The sequence below is a fragment of the Littorina saxatilis genome, linkage group LG3, assembly GCF_037325665.1.
Source record: "Littorina saxatilis isolate snail1 linkage group LG3, US_GU_Lsax_2.0, whole genome shotgun sequence".
NCBI classification, from domain to species: Eukaryota; Metazoa; Mollusca; class Gastropoda; order Littorinimorpha; family Littorinidae; genus Littorina; species Littorina saxatilis.
In genome coordinates this window covers 75,881,310-75,897,778 of record NC_090247.1, presented here as the reverse complement: position 1 = coordinate 75,897,778, position 16,469 = coordinate 75,881,310, and the positions used below count along the sequence as shown (strand labels likewise).

Genomic DNA, 16,469 nt, shown 5'->3' with positions numbered 1-16,469 from the left:
CAGGTGGGACTATACTTCTCGGCCTCTCTCTGTATCAATCGATCTCGCCACCCGATTATAACTTATAAGAGTCAGGGCTGTGGTCGGGAGCGGGTGGGTGGGTATTTGGTTTCGACAGGCAAGCGAAGTGTGTATATTAATGCTGCTATACCAGCCCCCAGGCCTTGTGCAATTAATCATGAGTCTCGTCTGAACAGAACTAAAAACCAGTCAAGGGAAAAGCAAATGATTACCCGGGAACAAAATCCACTGGATTCAAAACAGTGCAAGAGTCAACCACGTCCATGGGTCCTTGACCTTTTCTTATTCTTATGTCCTGTTATATGTTGTTACTAATATTGTTGTTGCTGTTGTTGTTGTTGAAGTCATTTATTTATTTGTTGTTGCTGTTCTTGTTACGCTGTGGTCGACCTCCGTCGGACATTTCTTGTACTAACTACTACAAACAATGAGAGGTGTTGCAGCCTGCAGTCTGGTGCAGGATCGCATTAAGTACACTGTGCCCAAAAGTGATATGTCAGCGCTAAAGGTCCAGGTCCAGTTCAGCGGAAGTTGAAACAGAAATGCTTTCTAGGGTGTATCTTACACTTTCTATAACAACATGTAAGTAACCCGATCCGGTTGGGTGCTCCAACTGGCTACCTTGACACGCAGAACACGGTGAGAGGCGACTGAGAGTGGACTATCATTTTGTGGCTGTTCACGGGTGTGTTCTTTTGGCAATTAACTGTAACAACTTAGGAACCAAAGGAGCTGTTATAAATATTTAAATCCAATGGGTACACAACCGTGACAGATACTTTGCCCGTGACGCCAAGAGAAGACAGATACTTTGCCCGTGACGTCAAGACAAGACAGATACTTTGCCCGTGACGCCAAGAGAAGACAGATACTTTGCCCGTGACGCCAAGAGAAGATGAATTCCGAAACTAATGATGTCGGGTTTGTATGGGTTGTGGAAGAGTGAATACCCTTGCTTTTACTGGGACAAACATTGGAGGGGCCAATCACTAGCGAGGGGTGTGTCTGAAACACGTGGACAGGAGCGCGTGTGCAATTATTTGTCCTACAAAAGGGAGGGTATTCACTCTTTCAAAATCCCAGCAAATATCCACGTCATGTCCCAAATAGACACTAGTTCTGGGGACAGAAACACCAAGTTAGCACAGCATCTTTCACAACCAATACAAGCTCTGCTTTCCAAGGTCAAGGCCAATGGAGAGGGGTCATTGCTTTCTGAGGTGATCTCAGATGCCACCACCACCATTCGTACCCAGTGCCATACTTGCCTGTGCCTGAACGCTCAGCACCGGTGTAACCATATATCGTGTGTGAGAGCTATGAACGACCGCGCTTCCCAAGCAAATCGAAGCAGGCGTGGTGATCGCGTGTGTACCGTCTGTCTAGTGTTGACACCAGCAGCGGGGAAGTGTGAGCGGTTCGATCATCTGTAACTCCACCCTTCGATATATTGCCGCAGCTCTTTTACTCCGGCAGCAGTCGACGGAAGGGGAAACAATGCCCGGCTAATGAAATATTCAACACACCAAAAGGGGGAGACGACAGTTCAAGTAACCCATTCCATCTGCAAACATTTCCATTTCACCACAACGCTAGTGTAACCTTCCTAAACCGGTCAAATGTTGAGGCTTCATCGTCATTGAAAGTCAAGTTTTCAGCCGTTTGCAGTGTATAGTTGAACTTGTACCAAGACTTTATGAAGAAAGGACTGTATTTAAAAGGTAGCTTTTTTAGTAAATCGTGTCATCGTTTTCTCTATTTTTTCTCATGTACAAAATGTCACGGTATACCAGTGCAAGCCTAAGTAATTAAAGGCTAAAAGGGAGAATTAAAAAAAATCCAAATGTGAAAATCCTTCTAACCCCCCCCCCCCCCCCACCTACGTGCCACCCCCTTGCATTCTAGTGCAGGTATATATGAATGAAAAGGACATAGTACAAGAGATCCTAGTGGCTTTTTCAACAATCGACATAGATCTTTGAGTACTTTTACATCAAGGGCTCGAAACCCCTCCAAATGCAAAGCTTAGCGAGCGAGGGACAAGGCCTGTGTTGTGTCGCTATACCCCGCCATTCACACCTTGAATAATGGGCCCCAACAAATCCTTCTGCAAGCAATCAGTGGTTGCGGAACTACCTGCTTCAGCGCCGTAAGTCAAGCTGACAGTGATAGGTCCTAAAACACAAACTCCCCTCTATCCTCCGCCCGGAATGAACAAATCCTATTCACATGGCTTTTCTCAGTACAACAGGTATACGATGTCTGTTTTAAAGGTATACGACAAGAACATAATAATGCACGTGTAGCCACACTTTAAATTTCATGGACACATTATCCGTATGTTTTGGTTGTTGTTTTTGCCAAATAAAGAGTGCACTTTGTTGCAAATACACATGGCACACCCAACAGCCACCCCGGAACCCTTTATTATATTTCCCAACAGGCACATTTGTTCTGAGCTCATATTTTAGGAATTAAATCAAAATCTTAGTTGGCAGAGTGGACGACGGAACTTGGGGTGAAAGGAAGTGCAAGCGGGCCGCTGACACTGTCTGTTGTCTGACATATCTAACAGCTAACCGTAAACTCCTATAATAGTTGTACGAACATTACAATTTGTGTCATACTCATATCTCATAAATGAAATGAAAATCCTTGCCGTCAGAATGAATGAAGAACTTTAGGACAAACGGGAGGGCGAGAGGGTCGTTGAAGTCTTGTGTTGCAACGCATTCTGTTAGTGTAAGATCGAACTCCTACCATAATTTCACACAACAATTTGTCCTAAGAGCATATCTCAGAAATGAAATGATAATCCTTGCCGTCAGAGTGAAAGAACCTTTGGGCAAAGGGGTGGGCGAGAGGGTCGTTGAAGCCTTTTGTTGCAAGCCAGCCTGACAGATGGAACTCGGGCCGCCCATTCAGGCCCTGATAAAATGTCCTTATCGCCTAACATGATCAGCAAACAGTTTGCAAAGACGGAGACAGGGCGCTGAAAATGAACCTGGTTGTTTGTACGTGTTGGTGCTTGAACGGCTGGAACCAGGGTGAGGGGGGGGGTGTAACCGGGAGACGGTGGTGGGGGGTTAGCGAGGGTGGAGGGTGCACAGGTGAGAGAACTGAAGGGGCAGGAAAGAAAGGAGACAGAGGCATCAGTGCACATCGAACATCTCAACGGAAACGGAGAAAAAACGATTTTCCAAATCCAACAGCAAAAAACACCTGGCAAGCAGCCGTGGTATCCTCAGCCATAAACTAAAACAAAAAACAAAACAAAAAAGATTCACACACTCTCCACACCATCAATTCCAAACCATAGCAACAACAAAACCAACCACCTCAACAAAACACCTGTCCATTTCCATTCACGACAAAGGGTGGCCACATTCATAAGCATAACACCCAAACACGGTTGGGCCTTTGAAAACCAGAATGAGCTACTAGCACCGTGATACGTTATGTCAACACCACACACAGCTCAGGCAACAATGGCGCCATGCTCACGCTATCAGATATCTCCACACATCGGCGCTGATTTTTCAATTTGTGCCGCTTGACCGGTATGTTTGCCAAGCACTCGGACTCTAACGGCTGGTCAAAGTCGCCTTGTCTGTCAAGCCCTTGTGTTGGAGAGCAAGACCAACAGGCTGGGTTAGCTCTGTGAGCCCAGCAGACCCAGGGACTGAATGGCGAGCGATCTGGGTGCTCTGTAAATTCTTCTGTGTCGCAGCTATTGTGATAAAATCCCGCCGTTCCCATGATCGTGTTGTAAATGCTGGGATAACGATACATGGTGTGGGGCATTTAAGGGACAAAATAAACAATACTGCCTGAAACAAATACTGTAATATGGCGATAAAAACACTCGAAGCAAGTATAATGCAAACGACCGGAAAGACAAGAAAAAACGTGCACGAAACAATAAACTCGTATTATCTGTATCTGAGATTTTTTTGTTTTGTTGTTTGTTTGCTTAACGCCCAGCCGACCACGAAGGGCCATATCAGGGCGGTGCTGCTTTGACATATAACGTGCGCCACACACAAGACAGAAGTCGCAGCACAGGCTTCATGTCTCACCCAGTCACATTATTCTCACACCGGACCAACCAGTCCTAGCACTAACCCCATAATGCCGGACGCCAGGCGGAGCAGCCACTAGATTGCCAATTTTAAAGTCTTAGGTATGACCCGGCCGGGGTTCGAACCCACGACCTCCCGATCACGGGGCAGACGCCTTACTACTAGGCCAACCGTGCCGGTGTGTATCTGAGATAAGTCAAAGGTATACCAGCTGAATGCGGGGGAAGAGGGGGTGGGTGAATATACACAAGACACAAAGCTTGTACAGGGTTGTCAAGAAAGGTCAGCGCCATTACATGCAGAACAGCGATAGATGGCTCCGAGTGCAATCTTCCTTCCCATCACGGCCATTACATGCAGAACAGCGATAGATGGCTCCGAGTGCAATCTTCCTTCCATCATGGTCATTACATGCAGAACAGCGATAGATGGCTCCGAGTGCAATCTTCCTGCCATCATGGTCATTACATGCAGAACAGCGATAGATGGCTCCGAGTGCAATCTTCCTTCCATCATGGTCATTACATGCAGAACAGCGATAGATGGCTCCGAGTGCAATCTTCCTTCCCATCATGGTCATTACATGCAGAACAGCGATAGATGGCTCCGAGTGCAATCTTCCTTCCCATCACGGCCATTACATGCAGAACAGCGATAGATGGCTCCGAGTGCAATCTTCCTTGCCATCACGGCCATTACATGCAGAACAGCGATAGATGGCTCCGAGTGCAATCTTCCTTCCCATCACGGCCATTACATGCAGAACAGCGATAGATGGCTCCGAGTACAATCTTCCTTGCCATCACGGCCATTACATGCAGAACAGCGATAGATGGCTCCGAGTGCAATCTTCCTTCCATCATGGCCATTACATGCAGAACAGCGATAGATGGCTCCGAGTGCAATCTTCCTTGCCATCATGGCCATTACATGCAGAACAGCGATAGATGGCTCCGAGTGCAATCTTCCTTGCCATCATGGTCATTACATGCAGAACAGCGATAGATGGCTCCGAGTGCAATATTCCTTCCATCATGGTCATTACATGCAGAACAGCGATAGATGGCTCCGAGTGCAATCTTCCTTGCCATCATGGCCATTACATGCAGAACAGTGATAGATGGCTCCGAGTGCAATCTTCCTTCCCATCACGGCCATTACATGCAGAACAGCGATAGATGGCTCCGAGTGCAATCTTCCTTCCATCATGGCCATTACATGCAGAACAGCGATAGATGGCTCCGAGTGCAGTCTTCCTTCCATCATGGCCATTACATGCAGAACAGCGATAGATGGCTCCGAGTGCAATATTCCTTCCCATCATGGTCATTACATGCAGAACAGCGATAGATGGCTCCGAGTGCAATCTTCCTTCCATCATGGCCATTACATGCAGAACAGCGATAGATGGCTCCGAGTGCAATCTTCCTTGCCATCATGGTCATTACATGCAGAACAGCGATAGATGGCTCCGAGTGCAATCTTCCTTCCATCATGGCCATTACATGCAGAACAGCGATAGATGGCTCCGAGTGCAATCTTCCTTCCATCATGGCCATTACATGCAGAACAGCGATAGATGGCTCCGAGTGCAATCTTCCTTCCATCATGGTCATTACATGCAGAACAGCGATAGATGGCTCCGAGTACAATCTTCCTTCCCATCACGGCCATTACATGCAGAACAGCGATAGATGGCTCCGAGTGCAATCTTCCTTCCATCATGGCCATTACATGCAGAACAGCGATAGATGGCTCCGAGTGCAATCTTCCTTCCATCATGGCCATTACATGCAGAACAGCGATAGATGGCTCCGAGTGCAATCTTCCTTCCATCATGGCCATTACATGCAGAACAGCGATAGATGGCTCCGAGTGCAATCTTCCTTCCATCATGGTCATTACATGCAGAACAGCGATAGATGGCTCCGAGTGCAATCTTCCTTCCCATCATGGTCATTACATGCAGAACAGCGATAGATGGCTCCGAGTGCAATCTTCCTTCCATCATGGCCATTACATGCAGAACAGCGATAGATGGCTCCGAGTGCAATCTTCCTTCCCATCACGGCCATTACATGCAGAACAGCGATAGATGGCTCCGAGTGCAATCTTCCTTCCATCATGGCCATTACATGCAGAACAGCGATAGATGGCTCCGAGTGCAATCTTCCTTCCATCATGGTCATTACATGCAGAACAGCGATAGATGGCTCCGAGTGCAATCTTCCTTGCCATCACGGCCATTACATGCAGAACAGCGATAGATGGCTCCGAGTGCAATCTTCCTTGCCATCATGGCCATTACATGCAGAACAGCGATAGATGGCTCCGAGTGCAATATTCCTTCCATCATGGTCATTACATGCAGAACAGCGATAGATGGCTCCGAGTGCAATCTTCCTTCCCATCACGGCCATTACATGCAGAACAGCGATAGATGGCTCCGAGTGCAATCTTCCTTCCCATCATGGTCATTACATGCAGAACAGCGATAGATGGCTCCGAGTGCAATATTCCTTCCATCATGGTCATTACATGCAGAACAGCGATAGATGGCTCCGAGTGCAATCTTCCTTCCATCATGGTCATTACATGCAGAACAGCGATAGATGGCTCCGAGTGCAATCTTCCTTCCCATCATGGTCATTACATGCAGAACAGCGATAGATGGCTCCGAGTGCAATATTCCTTCCATCATGGTCATTACATGCAGAACAGCGATAGATGGCTCCGAGTGCAATCTTCCTTCCCATCATGGCCATTACATGCAGAACAGCGATAGATGGCTCCGAGTGCAATCTTCCTTCCATCATGGCCATTACATGCAGAACAGCGATAGATGGCTCCGAGTGCAGTCTTCCTTCCATCATGGCCATTACATGCAGAACAGCGATAGATGGCTCCGAGTGCAATATTCCTTCCCATCATGGTCATTACATGCAGAACAGCGATAGATGGCTCCGAGTGCAATCTTCCTTCCATCATGGCCATTACATGCAGAACAGCGATAGATGGCTCCGAGTGCAATCTTCCTTGCCATCATGGTCATTACATGCAGAACAGCGATAGATGGCTCCGAGTGCAATCTTCCTTCCATCATGGCCATTACATGCAGAACAGCGATAGATGGCTCCGAGTGCAATCTTCCTTCCATCATGGCCATTACATGCAGAACAGCGATAGATGGCTCCGAGTGCAATCTTCCTTCCATCATGGTCATTACATGCAGAACAGCGATAGATGGCTCCGAGTGCAATCTTCCTTGCCATCACGGCCATTACATGCAGAACAGCGATAGATGGCTCCGAGTGCAATCTTCCTTGCCATCACGGCCATTACATGCAGAACAGCGATAGATGGCTCCGAGTGCAATCTTCCTTGCCATCACGGCCATTACATGCAGAACAGCGATAGATGGCTCCGAGTGCAATCTTCCTTCCCATCATGGCCATTACATGCAGAACAGCGATAGATGGCTCCGAGTACAATCTTCCTTCCCATCACGGCCATTACATGCAGAACAGCGATAGATGGCTCCGAGTGCAATCTTCCTTCCCATCACGGCCATTACATGCAGAACAGCGATAGATGGCTCCGAGTGCAATCTTCCTTGCCATCATGGCCATTACATGCAGAACAGCGATAGATGGCTCCGAGTGCAATCTTCCTTCCCATCACGGCCATTACATGCAGAACAGCGATAGATGGCTCCGAGTGCAATCTTCCTTGCCATCACGGCCATTACATGCAGAACAGCGATAGATGGCTCCGAGTGCAATCTTCCTTGCCATCATGGCCATTACATGCAGAACAGCGATAGATGGCTCCGAGTGCAATCTTCCTTCCATCATGGTCATTACATGCAGAACAGCGATAGATGGCTCCGAGTGCAATATTCCTTCCATCATGGTCATTACATGCAGAACAGCGATAGATGGCTCCGAGTGCAATATTCCTTCCATCATGGTCATTACATGCAGAACAGCGATAGATGGCTCCGAGTGCAATATTCCTTCCATCATGGTCATTACATGCAGAACAGCGATAGATGGCTCCGAGTGCAATCTTCCTTGCCATCACGGCCATTACATGCAGAACAGCGATAGATGGCTCCGAGTGCAATCTTCCTTCCCATCATGGCCATTCAAAGACGCCATTTCTCTGTTTGTTTTTATCAATAATCTTTCAAGCAAAAAACTACGCAAAATAGAGCCCCTTGCTACATGTCCGGACGAAGGAACTAAAAACGGGCCGTTGGTTCCTGAAAGCAAGGCAAGAAGCCTAAGACAGATGCTTACATTTGTGTATGGTGGACACACCAGGACACGGCGCCATGGGCTGGATCTTGTAGGATAGATAGCCTCATGCCGTGCAAACTTGCACTGTGCATGGAGTGGGCAAGGCTTCATTCTTGTCATTGCTTCTCTATAATATTGGTAGAATGACTTTGTAAGTTTGCTGACCAACCCGGGGCAGTTTGCTGAACTTCTCGAGGTCGACCTTTCTGAGTTCAATGACATTCTTGTTGAAGGTGCCACAGGTCAAAGCCGTTTCAATTGACTGAATTTTACGTCCTACCCCGGTTCCCCCGTCCTAATTCCAGGTGTCACGTGCTTCTGTATATTAAGAACTGTCCTCTAAGGATAGCTTGTTAAAATAGAACACAGCCACCCTTCTAACCATCTTGCGCAGTTACAATGAACTGGATGCGTCCCTTCGGCCTCCATTCTTCATGAAGATCATGGGTAAAGTAGAGAGAGGGAGTGAGGGGGCCCGAGGAAAGAAGGGATAGGGGGGGTGGGGGGAGTCAACCATAAAACCAAACGAACTGAAATATTTACGCTAGATGAAGTTATTACGTTAATAGATACGGATACCAAATACCAAACACAAAGAAGCGAACGCAGAAACCGATGGTCGGAAAGTCCTTTTACTGCTATCTGCCCCAACACCAGTCCGACTTAGCAGCTTACAGCCTGCACGCGTCCACTGAGACCCTGGACGTTTCTAGCACCCGCGGAATGTGACACTGGAGCCATGTGACACTGGAGCCATGTGACACTGGAGCCATGTGACACTGGAGCCATGTGACACTGGAGCCATGTGACACTGGAGCCATGTGACACTGGAGCCATGTGACACTGGAGCCATGTGACACTGGAGCCATGCAACTCAAACCAAACCACTCCATTATTCCCCTCAAATCGATATCTCGCCCACATATACAACAGATAAAACCCGTTACAACCGCAGTACCGTTCGGCCCCGTGGAACTGACAGTTAAACACGCGCTGGAAACGATAGGCCGCTACTTTTGTCGTGGTGGCGTCTCTGTCTGTCTCTGTCTCTCTCTCTCTCTGTCTCTCTCTCTCACTAACAATAGGTCCTGGGAGGGAAATATGTCTATCCCAGGACTTCACTTTATCACGCTGTAGTGTGGAATCTAACACTCTTTCAACATTACAAGTCCTCAGCCAAAGACTTCACTTTATCACGCTGTAGTGTGGAATCTAACACTCTTTCAACATTACAAGTCCTCAGCCAAAGACTTCAGTTCTGTCAAACGAAGAATCGGAGAATGAGTTTTGGACTGAAAGCACTCATCTGGGAGGAGCAGCATAACAGGGCACACAGATTGAAGTTGTAAGTCCCTCTTGCCCGCTAAACAAAGCCTTGAGTCAAGGCACCATCCAGTAAACAGGATCATGTTCCTTACCGCTAAACAAAGCCTTGACTAAACAAAGCCTTGAGTAAAGGCACCATCCAGTAAACAGGATCATGTTCCTTACCGCTAAACAAAGCCTTGAGTAAAGGCACCATCCAGTAAACAGGATCATGTTCCTTACCGCTAAACAAAGCCTTGAGTAAAGGCACCATCCAGTAAACAGGATCATGTTCCTTACCACTAAACAAAGCCTTGAGTAAAGGCACCATCCAGTAAACAGGATCATGTTCCTTACCGCTAAACAAAGCCTTGAGTAAAGGCACCATCCAGTAAACAGGATCATGTTCCTTACCACTAAACAAAGCCTTGAGTAAAGGCACCATCCAGTAAACAGGATCATGTTCCTTACCGCTAAACAAAGCCTTGAGTAAAGGCACCAACCAGTCAACAGGATCATGTTCCTTACCGCTAAACAAAGCCTTGAGTAAAGGCACCATCCAGTAAACAGGATCATGTTCCTTACCACTAAACAAAGCCTTGAGTAAAGGCACCATCCAGTAAACAGGATCATGTTCCTTACCACGAATGAGAGCAATCGTTCATTTGGACACACACCAAAAACAAAAGGTGTTACTTACGAAATTAATTCCACGTGAAACAGCATCACTCTACAGAGAAATATGACTGTACGCAAAAGGCAGCCAGGCTGTTGAATGTTGTTCAAAAGTGTTTTTGAGATGAAAGATGCTCTTCTTCATAATCCATCGCTGTCCCCATGTCTCGGTCTTCGATCATTGACGAATACTTTATTCATCTTACGCATTGGACTGACCCCTGGCCGGTCGACCGTTCGATAGTTTTGACATGTAGGAGTTCTTCTGGCCATCTTTTTCCTACTAAGCGGACAAACCCAGGACATTTGGACATATACACATTTTTTTAGACCAGTACATATTTTTGGGACCAATACATATTTTGGGATCAATACATGTTTTTGGGACCAATACATCTTTTGGGGACCAATACATATTTGTTGGGACCAATACATCTTTTGGGACCAATACATCTTTTGGGACCAGTACATATTTTTGGGACCAATACATATTTTGGGGGAACTATACATAATTTCAATCAATGCCCAACTGACCTTTTGTCCTGTGAGGCTGGGACCAACACTGCTTGTCCAATGTCAAAGCATACACAGATCTGAGCCGGTGAACATGGTCCACTACACGGGAAGCAACGTCCCTTTAAATCACTCTTACGGTAGGTCTGTAATATAATATGTAAAACTGCCGAATAACCCCGTGAGAACAACGCCCATGTTTGCGTTTGAGATGTTGCTCCTCCAAGAGTCCATGAGGGGATTTAATGCACCAGGTCACATAGATCCCCCCCCCCCCCCCAACTCTGATGGGCTTTGCTTTATATAAAAGTCATGGAAGAGAAAATAGTTGAACTATGCTTTACACGACTTTGATTTTGCTTGAGGTCAATGTTTAATCATGTAAAGATTCAAGGTGCAACTTTAAACTATTTCGGAAACAAACACAAAAGAGGATAACAGTCGCTTGTTCATTTCCATGCTTGTTATTCTCTCAGCAGGTTCCGCACAACCCTCACTTACTCTTGTCGCTCATGTCGTAGACAAGTACCGAATCTACGTTGTTGTTGTTGTTATTCTGGGAAATCGCTTCCAGATTCTAACAATTGAATTTGGAACGCAAGCTCGCTCTCTCTCTCTCTCTCTCTCTCTCTCTCTCTGTACTTTTGGGAACTTCCGTGTCATTTTTTTTTAACACAAAAGGATCTAAACGACTCAACAATGCGGGGCATAAACTTTATAGACCTCAATAGAATCAAACCAATTCAGAAAAAGAAACCATGCCGAATAAAACAATTGCTCCGATCTCCGATCACTCCAGTGTCAACACGAAGCGATATCTACAATGCTATTCCTACTCAAAGCCAAGCGGCAAGCCAGACAACCCATCAGTGGAAATACCATTTCCCTACAGCGCTGGTATTTTAATGTCTAATAAAAAATACCTCCGTTACCATTCTATTAAAGGTGCCATTCGACGATACGCAGAAAAGGTGAGGGCGAATTCAAAATACCTTCGCGTAGACTCCATTGTACATGAACACGAATCCGTCCAGCTTCATTCCATTTGAACTCACCGTCCAGCTCCATTCCATTTGAACTCACCGTCCAGCTCCATTCCATTTGAACTCACCGTCCAGCTCCATTCCATTTGAACTCACCGTCCAGCTCCATTCCATTTGAACTCACCGTCCAGCCATCAACAGCCCGTCTCATTTTAGTGTGTGTGTGTGTGTGTATGTGTGTGTGTGTGTGTGTGTGTGTGTGGGTGTGTGTGTATGTGTCTGTGTGTATGTGTCTGTGTGTGTGTGTCTGTGTGTGTGTGTCTGTGTGTGTGTGTGTCTGTGTGTGTGTGTCTGTGTGTATGTGTGTGTGTGTGTGTGTGTGTGTGTGTGTGTGTGTGTGTGTCTGTGTGTGTGTCTGTGTTTTTGTTTGCTGAATAGTGTGTCTGTTCATAGTAATTGCTCCAACTGTGACAAAGTAAGAGAACTGCTTTCATAGCCCGAAACCACACAACTCTAACTTTACAGTGTAGCTGTGTCTCCAACTTGTCAGTAAATGCAATCTTTCTTGACGACACTGCTCCTTTAACTGTAAATGCAAGCTTTCTTTGCGACACTGCACCTTTAATTTGTAAATGCAAGCTTTCTTTGCGACACTGCACCTTTAATTTGTAAATGCAAGCTTTCTTTGCGACACTGCACCTTTAACCCGGCGCGCTGCTCGGAGACTGTCGATGATCTCAACAATACCCCGAGTGCTTTCAAGTAGGTTTGTGCGACAAAGAATGAAGGCGCCCAGCGGTTATGTTCTCGTTCAAAAAGTTGACACACGACTTGACACCCTGTCATAGATCAACTTGGAGAAAGCCTTGTGCAAAGACTAGGAAGAGTGAGTGTCATTATGTGTGTTGGTCTTGGGATGATCAGTGATTAACAAAATAGTTGATCGATTGTAGGTTGGAATTATCTCTCTCTCTCTCTCTCTCTCTCTCTCTCTCTCTCTCTCTCTCTCTCTCTCTCTTCTCTCTCCCCCCCCTCCCTCTCACTCACTAACTCTCTCTCCATCTCCCCCTTTTTATATTTAGTCAAGTTTTGACTAAATATTTTAACATCGAGGGGGAATCGAAACGAGGGTCGTGGTGTATGTGTGTGTGTATGTGTGTGTGTGTGCGTGCGTGTAGAGCGATTCAGACCAAACTACTGGACCGATCTTTATGAAATTTGACATGAGAGTTCCTGGGATTGATATCCCCATACGTTTTTTTCATTTTTTTTTATAAATGTCTTTGATGACGTCATATCCGGCTTTTCGTGAAAGTTGAGGCGGCACTGTCACGCCCTCATTTTTCAACCAAATTGGTTGAAATTTTGGTCAAGTAATCTTCGACGAAGCCCGGACTTCGGTATTGCATTTCAGCTTGGTGGCTTAAAAATTAATTAATGACTTTGGTCATTAAAAATCTGAAAATTGTAAAAAAAATATTTCTTTTATAAAACGATCCAAATTTACGTTTATCTTATTCTCCATCATTTGCTGATTCCAAAAACATATAAATATGTTATATTCGGATTAAAAACAAGCTCTGAAAATTAAATATATAAAAATTATTATCAAAATTAAATTGTCGAAATCAATTTAAAAACACTTTCATCTTATTCCTTGTCGGTTCCTGATTCCAAAAACATATAGATATGATATGTTTGGATTAAAAACACGCTCAGAAAGTTAAAACGAAGAGAGGTACAGAAAAGCGTGCTATCCTTCTTAGCGCTACTACTACCCCGCTCTTCTTGTCAATTTCACTGCCTTTGCCGTGAGCGGTGGACTGACGATGCTACGAGTATACGGTCTTGCTGAAAAATGGCATTGCGTTCAGTTTCATTCTGTGAGTTCGACAGCTACTTGACTAAATATTGTATTTTCGCCTTACGCGACTTGTTCTTTTACATGCACAAACACGACTTCGCAGACACACACAGACACATGACGGACTCGATGATATACATGTACGAAAACGTTTGATGCGATAAATATTCTCTTTCTCATATCTCGTCGGTTTTCCTAAACACAGACCGTTATCAATTGACCTCCAGACAACAACAACAACAACAACAACAACAACAACAACAACAACAACAGCACACACACATACACACCACAGGCTACCGCACACAAACACGCGTACAAACACAGCTGAACACACACACATACACACCACAGGCTACCGCACACAAACACGCGTACAAACACAGCTGAACACACACACATACACACCACAGGCTACCGCACACAAACACGCGTACAAACACAGCTGAACACATGCAAAGCATAACATGTTCACACACATCTGAAAAGGGGAGCTGCGAACGGCGGAGAGAGATAAACAGAGACAGACAAACAACAGAGAGAGAGAGAGAGAGAGAGAGAGAGAGAGAGAGAGAGAGAGAGAGAGAGAGAGAGAGAGAGAGAGAGAGAGAGAGAGAGAGAGAGAGAGAGAGAGAGAGAGACAGAGAGAGAGAGAGAGAGACAGAGAGACAGAGAGAGAGAGAGACAGAGAGACAGAGACAGAGAGAGAGAGAGAGAGAGAGACAGAGAGAGAGAGACGAGAGAGAGAGAGACGAGAGAGAGAGAGAGAGAGAGAGAAAGAGAAAGAGAGAGAGAGAGAGAGAGAGAGAGAGAGAGAGAGAGAGAGAGAGAGAGAGAGAGAGAGAGAGAGAGAGAGAGAGAGAGCGTTAATAAATTGCTGTTGAAATATTTAGTGGTTCACTTACAGTGACACTCACGGTCGAAGTATCAGGGCATTCCGATTGTGAATCCATTTCAAGCAGCAGCACAAATAAATATATCACTTCACCTGCAAGCCAGTCTGAACGGTCCCACCACAAATGTTGATGTAAACGCAAAAAAAAAGTCACTGCAGTTTTTCAAGTTTCAACACCGATCCTGCAGATTTGAAAACAACACTGACTGCTGTGTCTTGAAATCACTCGGACCCCAGACAGCGTATTGTACACCAGTTCACAACTGTACAAAAGACACAAACAACCTACAGTTACGGATGCCGTTTACACAGTCCATAAGTCCTTCCCACTTCAAACCAAAACCAAAAGCTTGACAATAATCCACAAAGAGATTTCGGTTCTCGCAAATCAGTAAAATCCACTTGCGTTATGGACCAGTTTATATAGTTAAGTACAATCTCTTCACAGCAACGCCAAACAAAACTGAAAGTGTTTCAAACATTCCATGCAGAGGTCTTTCCACAAAAAACAAAACCTCCGCTTGGGATGCACGAAGAAAAGTCAAAACCTTGACTGGTTTTCAGGCGTACCGAACCAGTATACCGCACAGCACAGAAATCCGTATTTGTGAAGAGGGGATTAGTAGAAATGAATCTGGTGCGGAGAATGTTCGCACCGTACCGTTCAATCTCTCACGCGTACCGTGCGCCTAACAAAGTACTAATCCTCTCCTCTATCAGCAAGCCACGGGTACTGCCACCAAGTACTATTCCCTCCCACCGATCACAACCGAGGCCGGGTGGCTGTTATGCCGGGTACCTGTTGGCCAATACGGGTGGATTCGATAGTTAAGAAAAGGCGGCTTGCTGCGGTACCCGAAGCGGTTTGGGACAGCAGTGTGCAAGCCTCTTGTGGACTATGTTGTTGAAAACGGCACGGCCTGGGTTTTGGTAGTTCTGCGAAATCAATGCAGTCATGGGCTTTGCTACTTTTAATTGATACAATGATCATATCCTCGCAAGTTCTGGGTTCTCGCTCTTTGGTTTTGTTAAGACAGTGCCTCACAAAGTCAATTTCGGCTATCCCTGTCTCTCATTGAACCCAACATGTAACAGTCTCTCATTAGTTTCAATAAGTAGGGCTAAAAGTTATGGACAATTCCGTCCCTCTCGTTTAATTTAGAAACGAAAACAAATACAGAATGCTTGTAAATGTGGCTTTGTCTCCAAATTAATAACGAACACTTATGTCTCATTTTATTTAGTCAAGTTTTGACTAAATATTTTAACATCGAGGGGGAATCGAAACGAGGGTCGTGGTGTATGTGCGTATGTGTGTGCGTGCGTGTGTGTGTGTGTGTGTGTGTAGAGCGATTCAGACTAAACTACTGGACCGATCTTTATGAAATTTGACATGAGAGTTCCTGGGTATGAAATCCCCGAACGTTTTTTTCATTTTTTTGATAAATGTCTTTGATGACGTCATATCCGGCTTTTCGTGAAAGTTGAGGCGGCACTGTCACGCCCTCATTTTTCAACCAAATTGGTTGAAATTTTGGTCAAGTACTCTTCGACGAAGCCCGGGGTTCGGTATTGCATTTCAGCTTGGTGGCTTAAAAATTAATTAATGACTTTGGTCATTAAAAATCTGAAAATTGTAAAAAAAAATAAAAATTTATAAAACGATCCAAATTTACGTTTATCTTATTCTCCATCATTTGCTGATTCCAAAAACATATAAATATGTTATATTCGGATTAAAAACAAGCTCTGAAAATTAAATATATAAAAATTATTATCAAATTTTTTTTTCCAAATCAATTTAAAAACACTTTCATCTTATTCCTTGTC

At 45.3% G+C, this 16,469-nt stretch overlaps 1 protein-coding gene across 2 annotated transcripts in view; it reads right to left on the bottom strand.

Moving 5' to 3' along the window:
• Nucleotides 1-16,469, bottom strand: part of LOC138963283 (centrosomal protein of 57 kDa-like) — a 66,408-nt gene that overhangs the window by 33,384 nt on the left and 16,555 nt on the right. The window contains exon 1 of one of the 2 annotated variants that reach the window (XM_070335347.1): nucleotides 14,650-15,653. The exons of the other annotated variant lie outside the window; for it this stretch is intronic. Coding sequence (XP_070191448.1) covers nucleotides 14,650-14,697 — 48 coding nt within the window. The 5' untranslated portion in view covers nucleotides 14,698-15,653. Of the gene's footprint in view, nucleotides 1-14,649; nucleotides 15,654-16,469 lie in introns of those variants that run through there. 2 annotated transcript variants of the gene reach the window in all.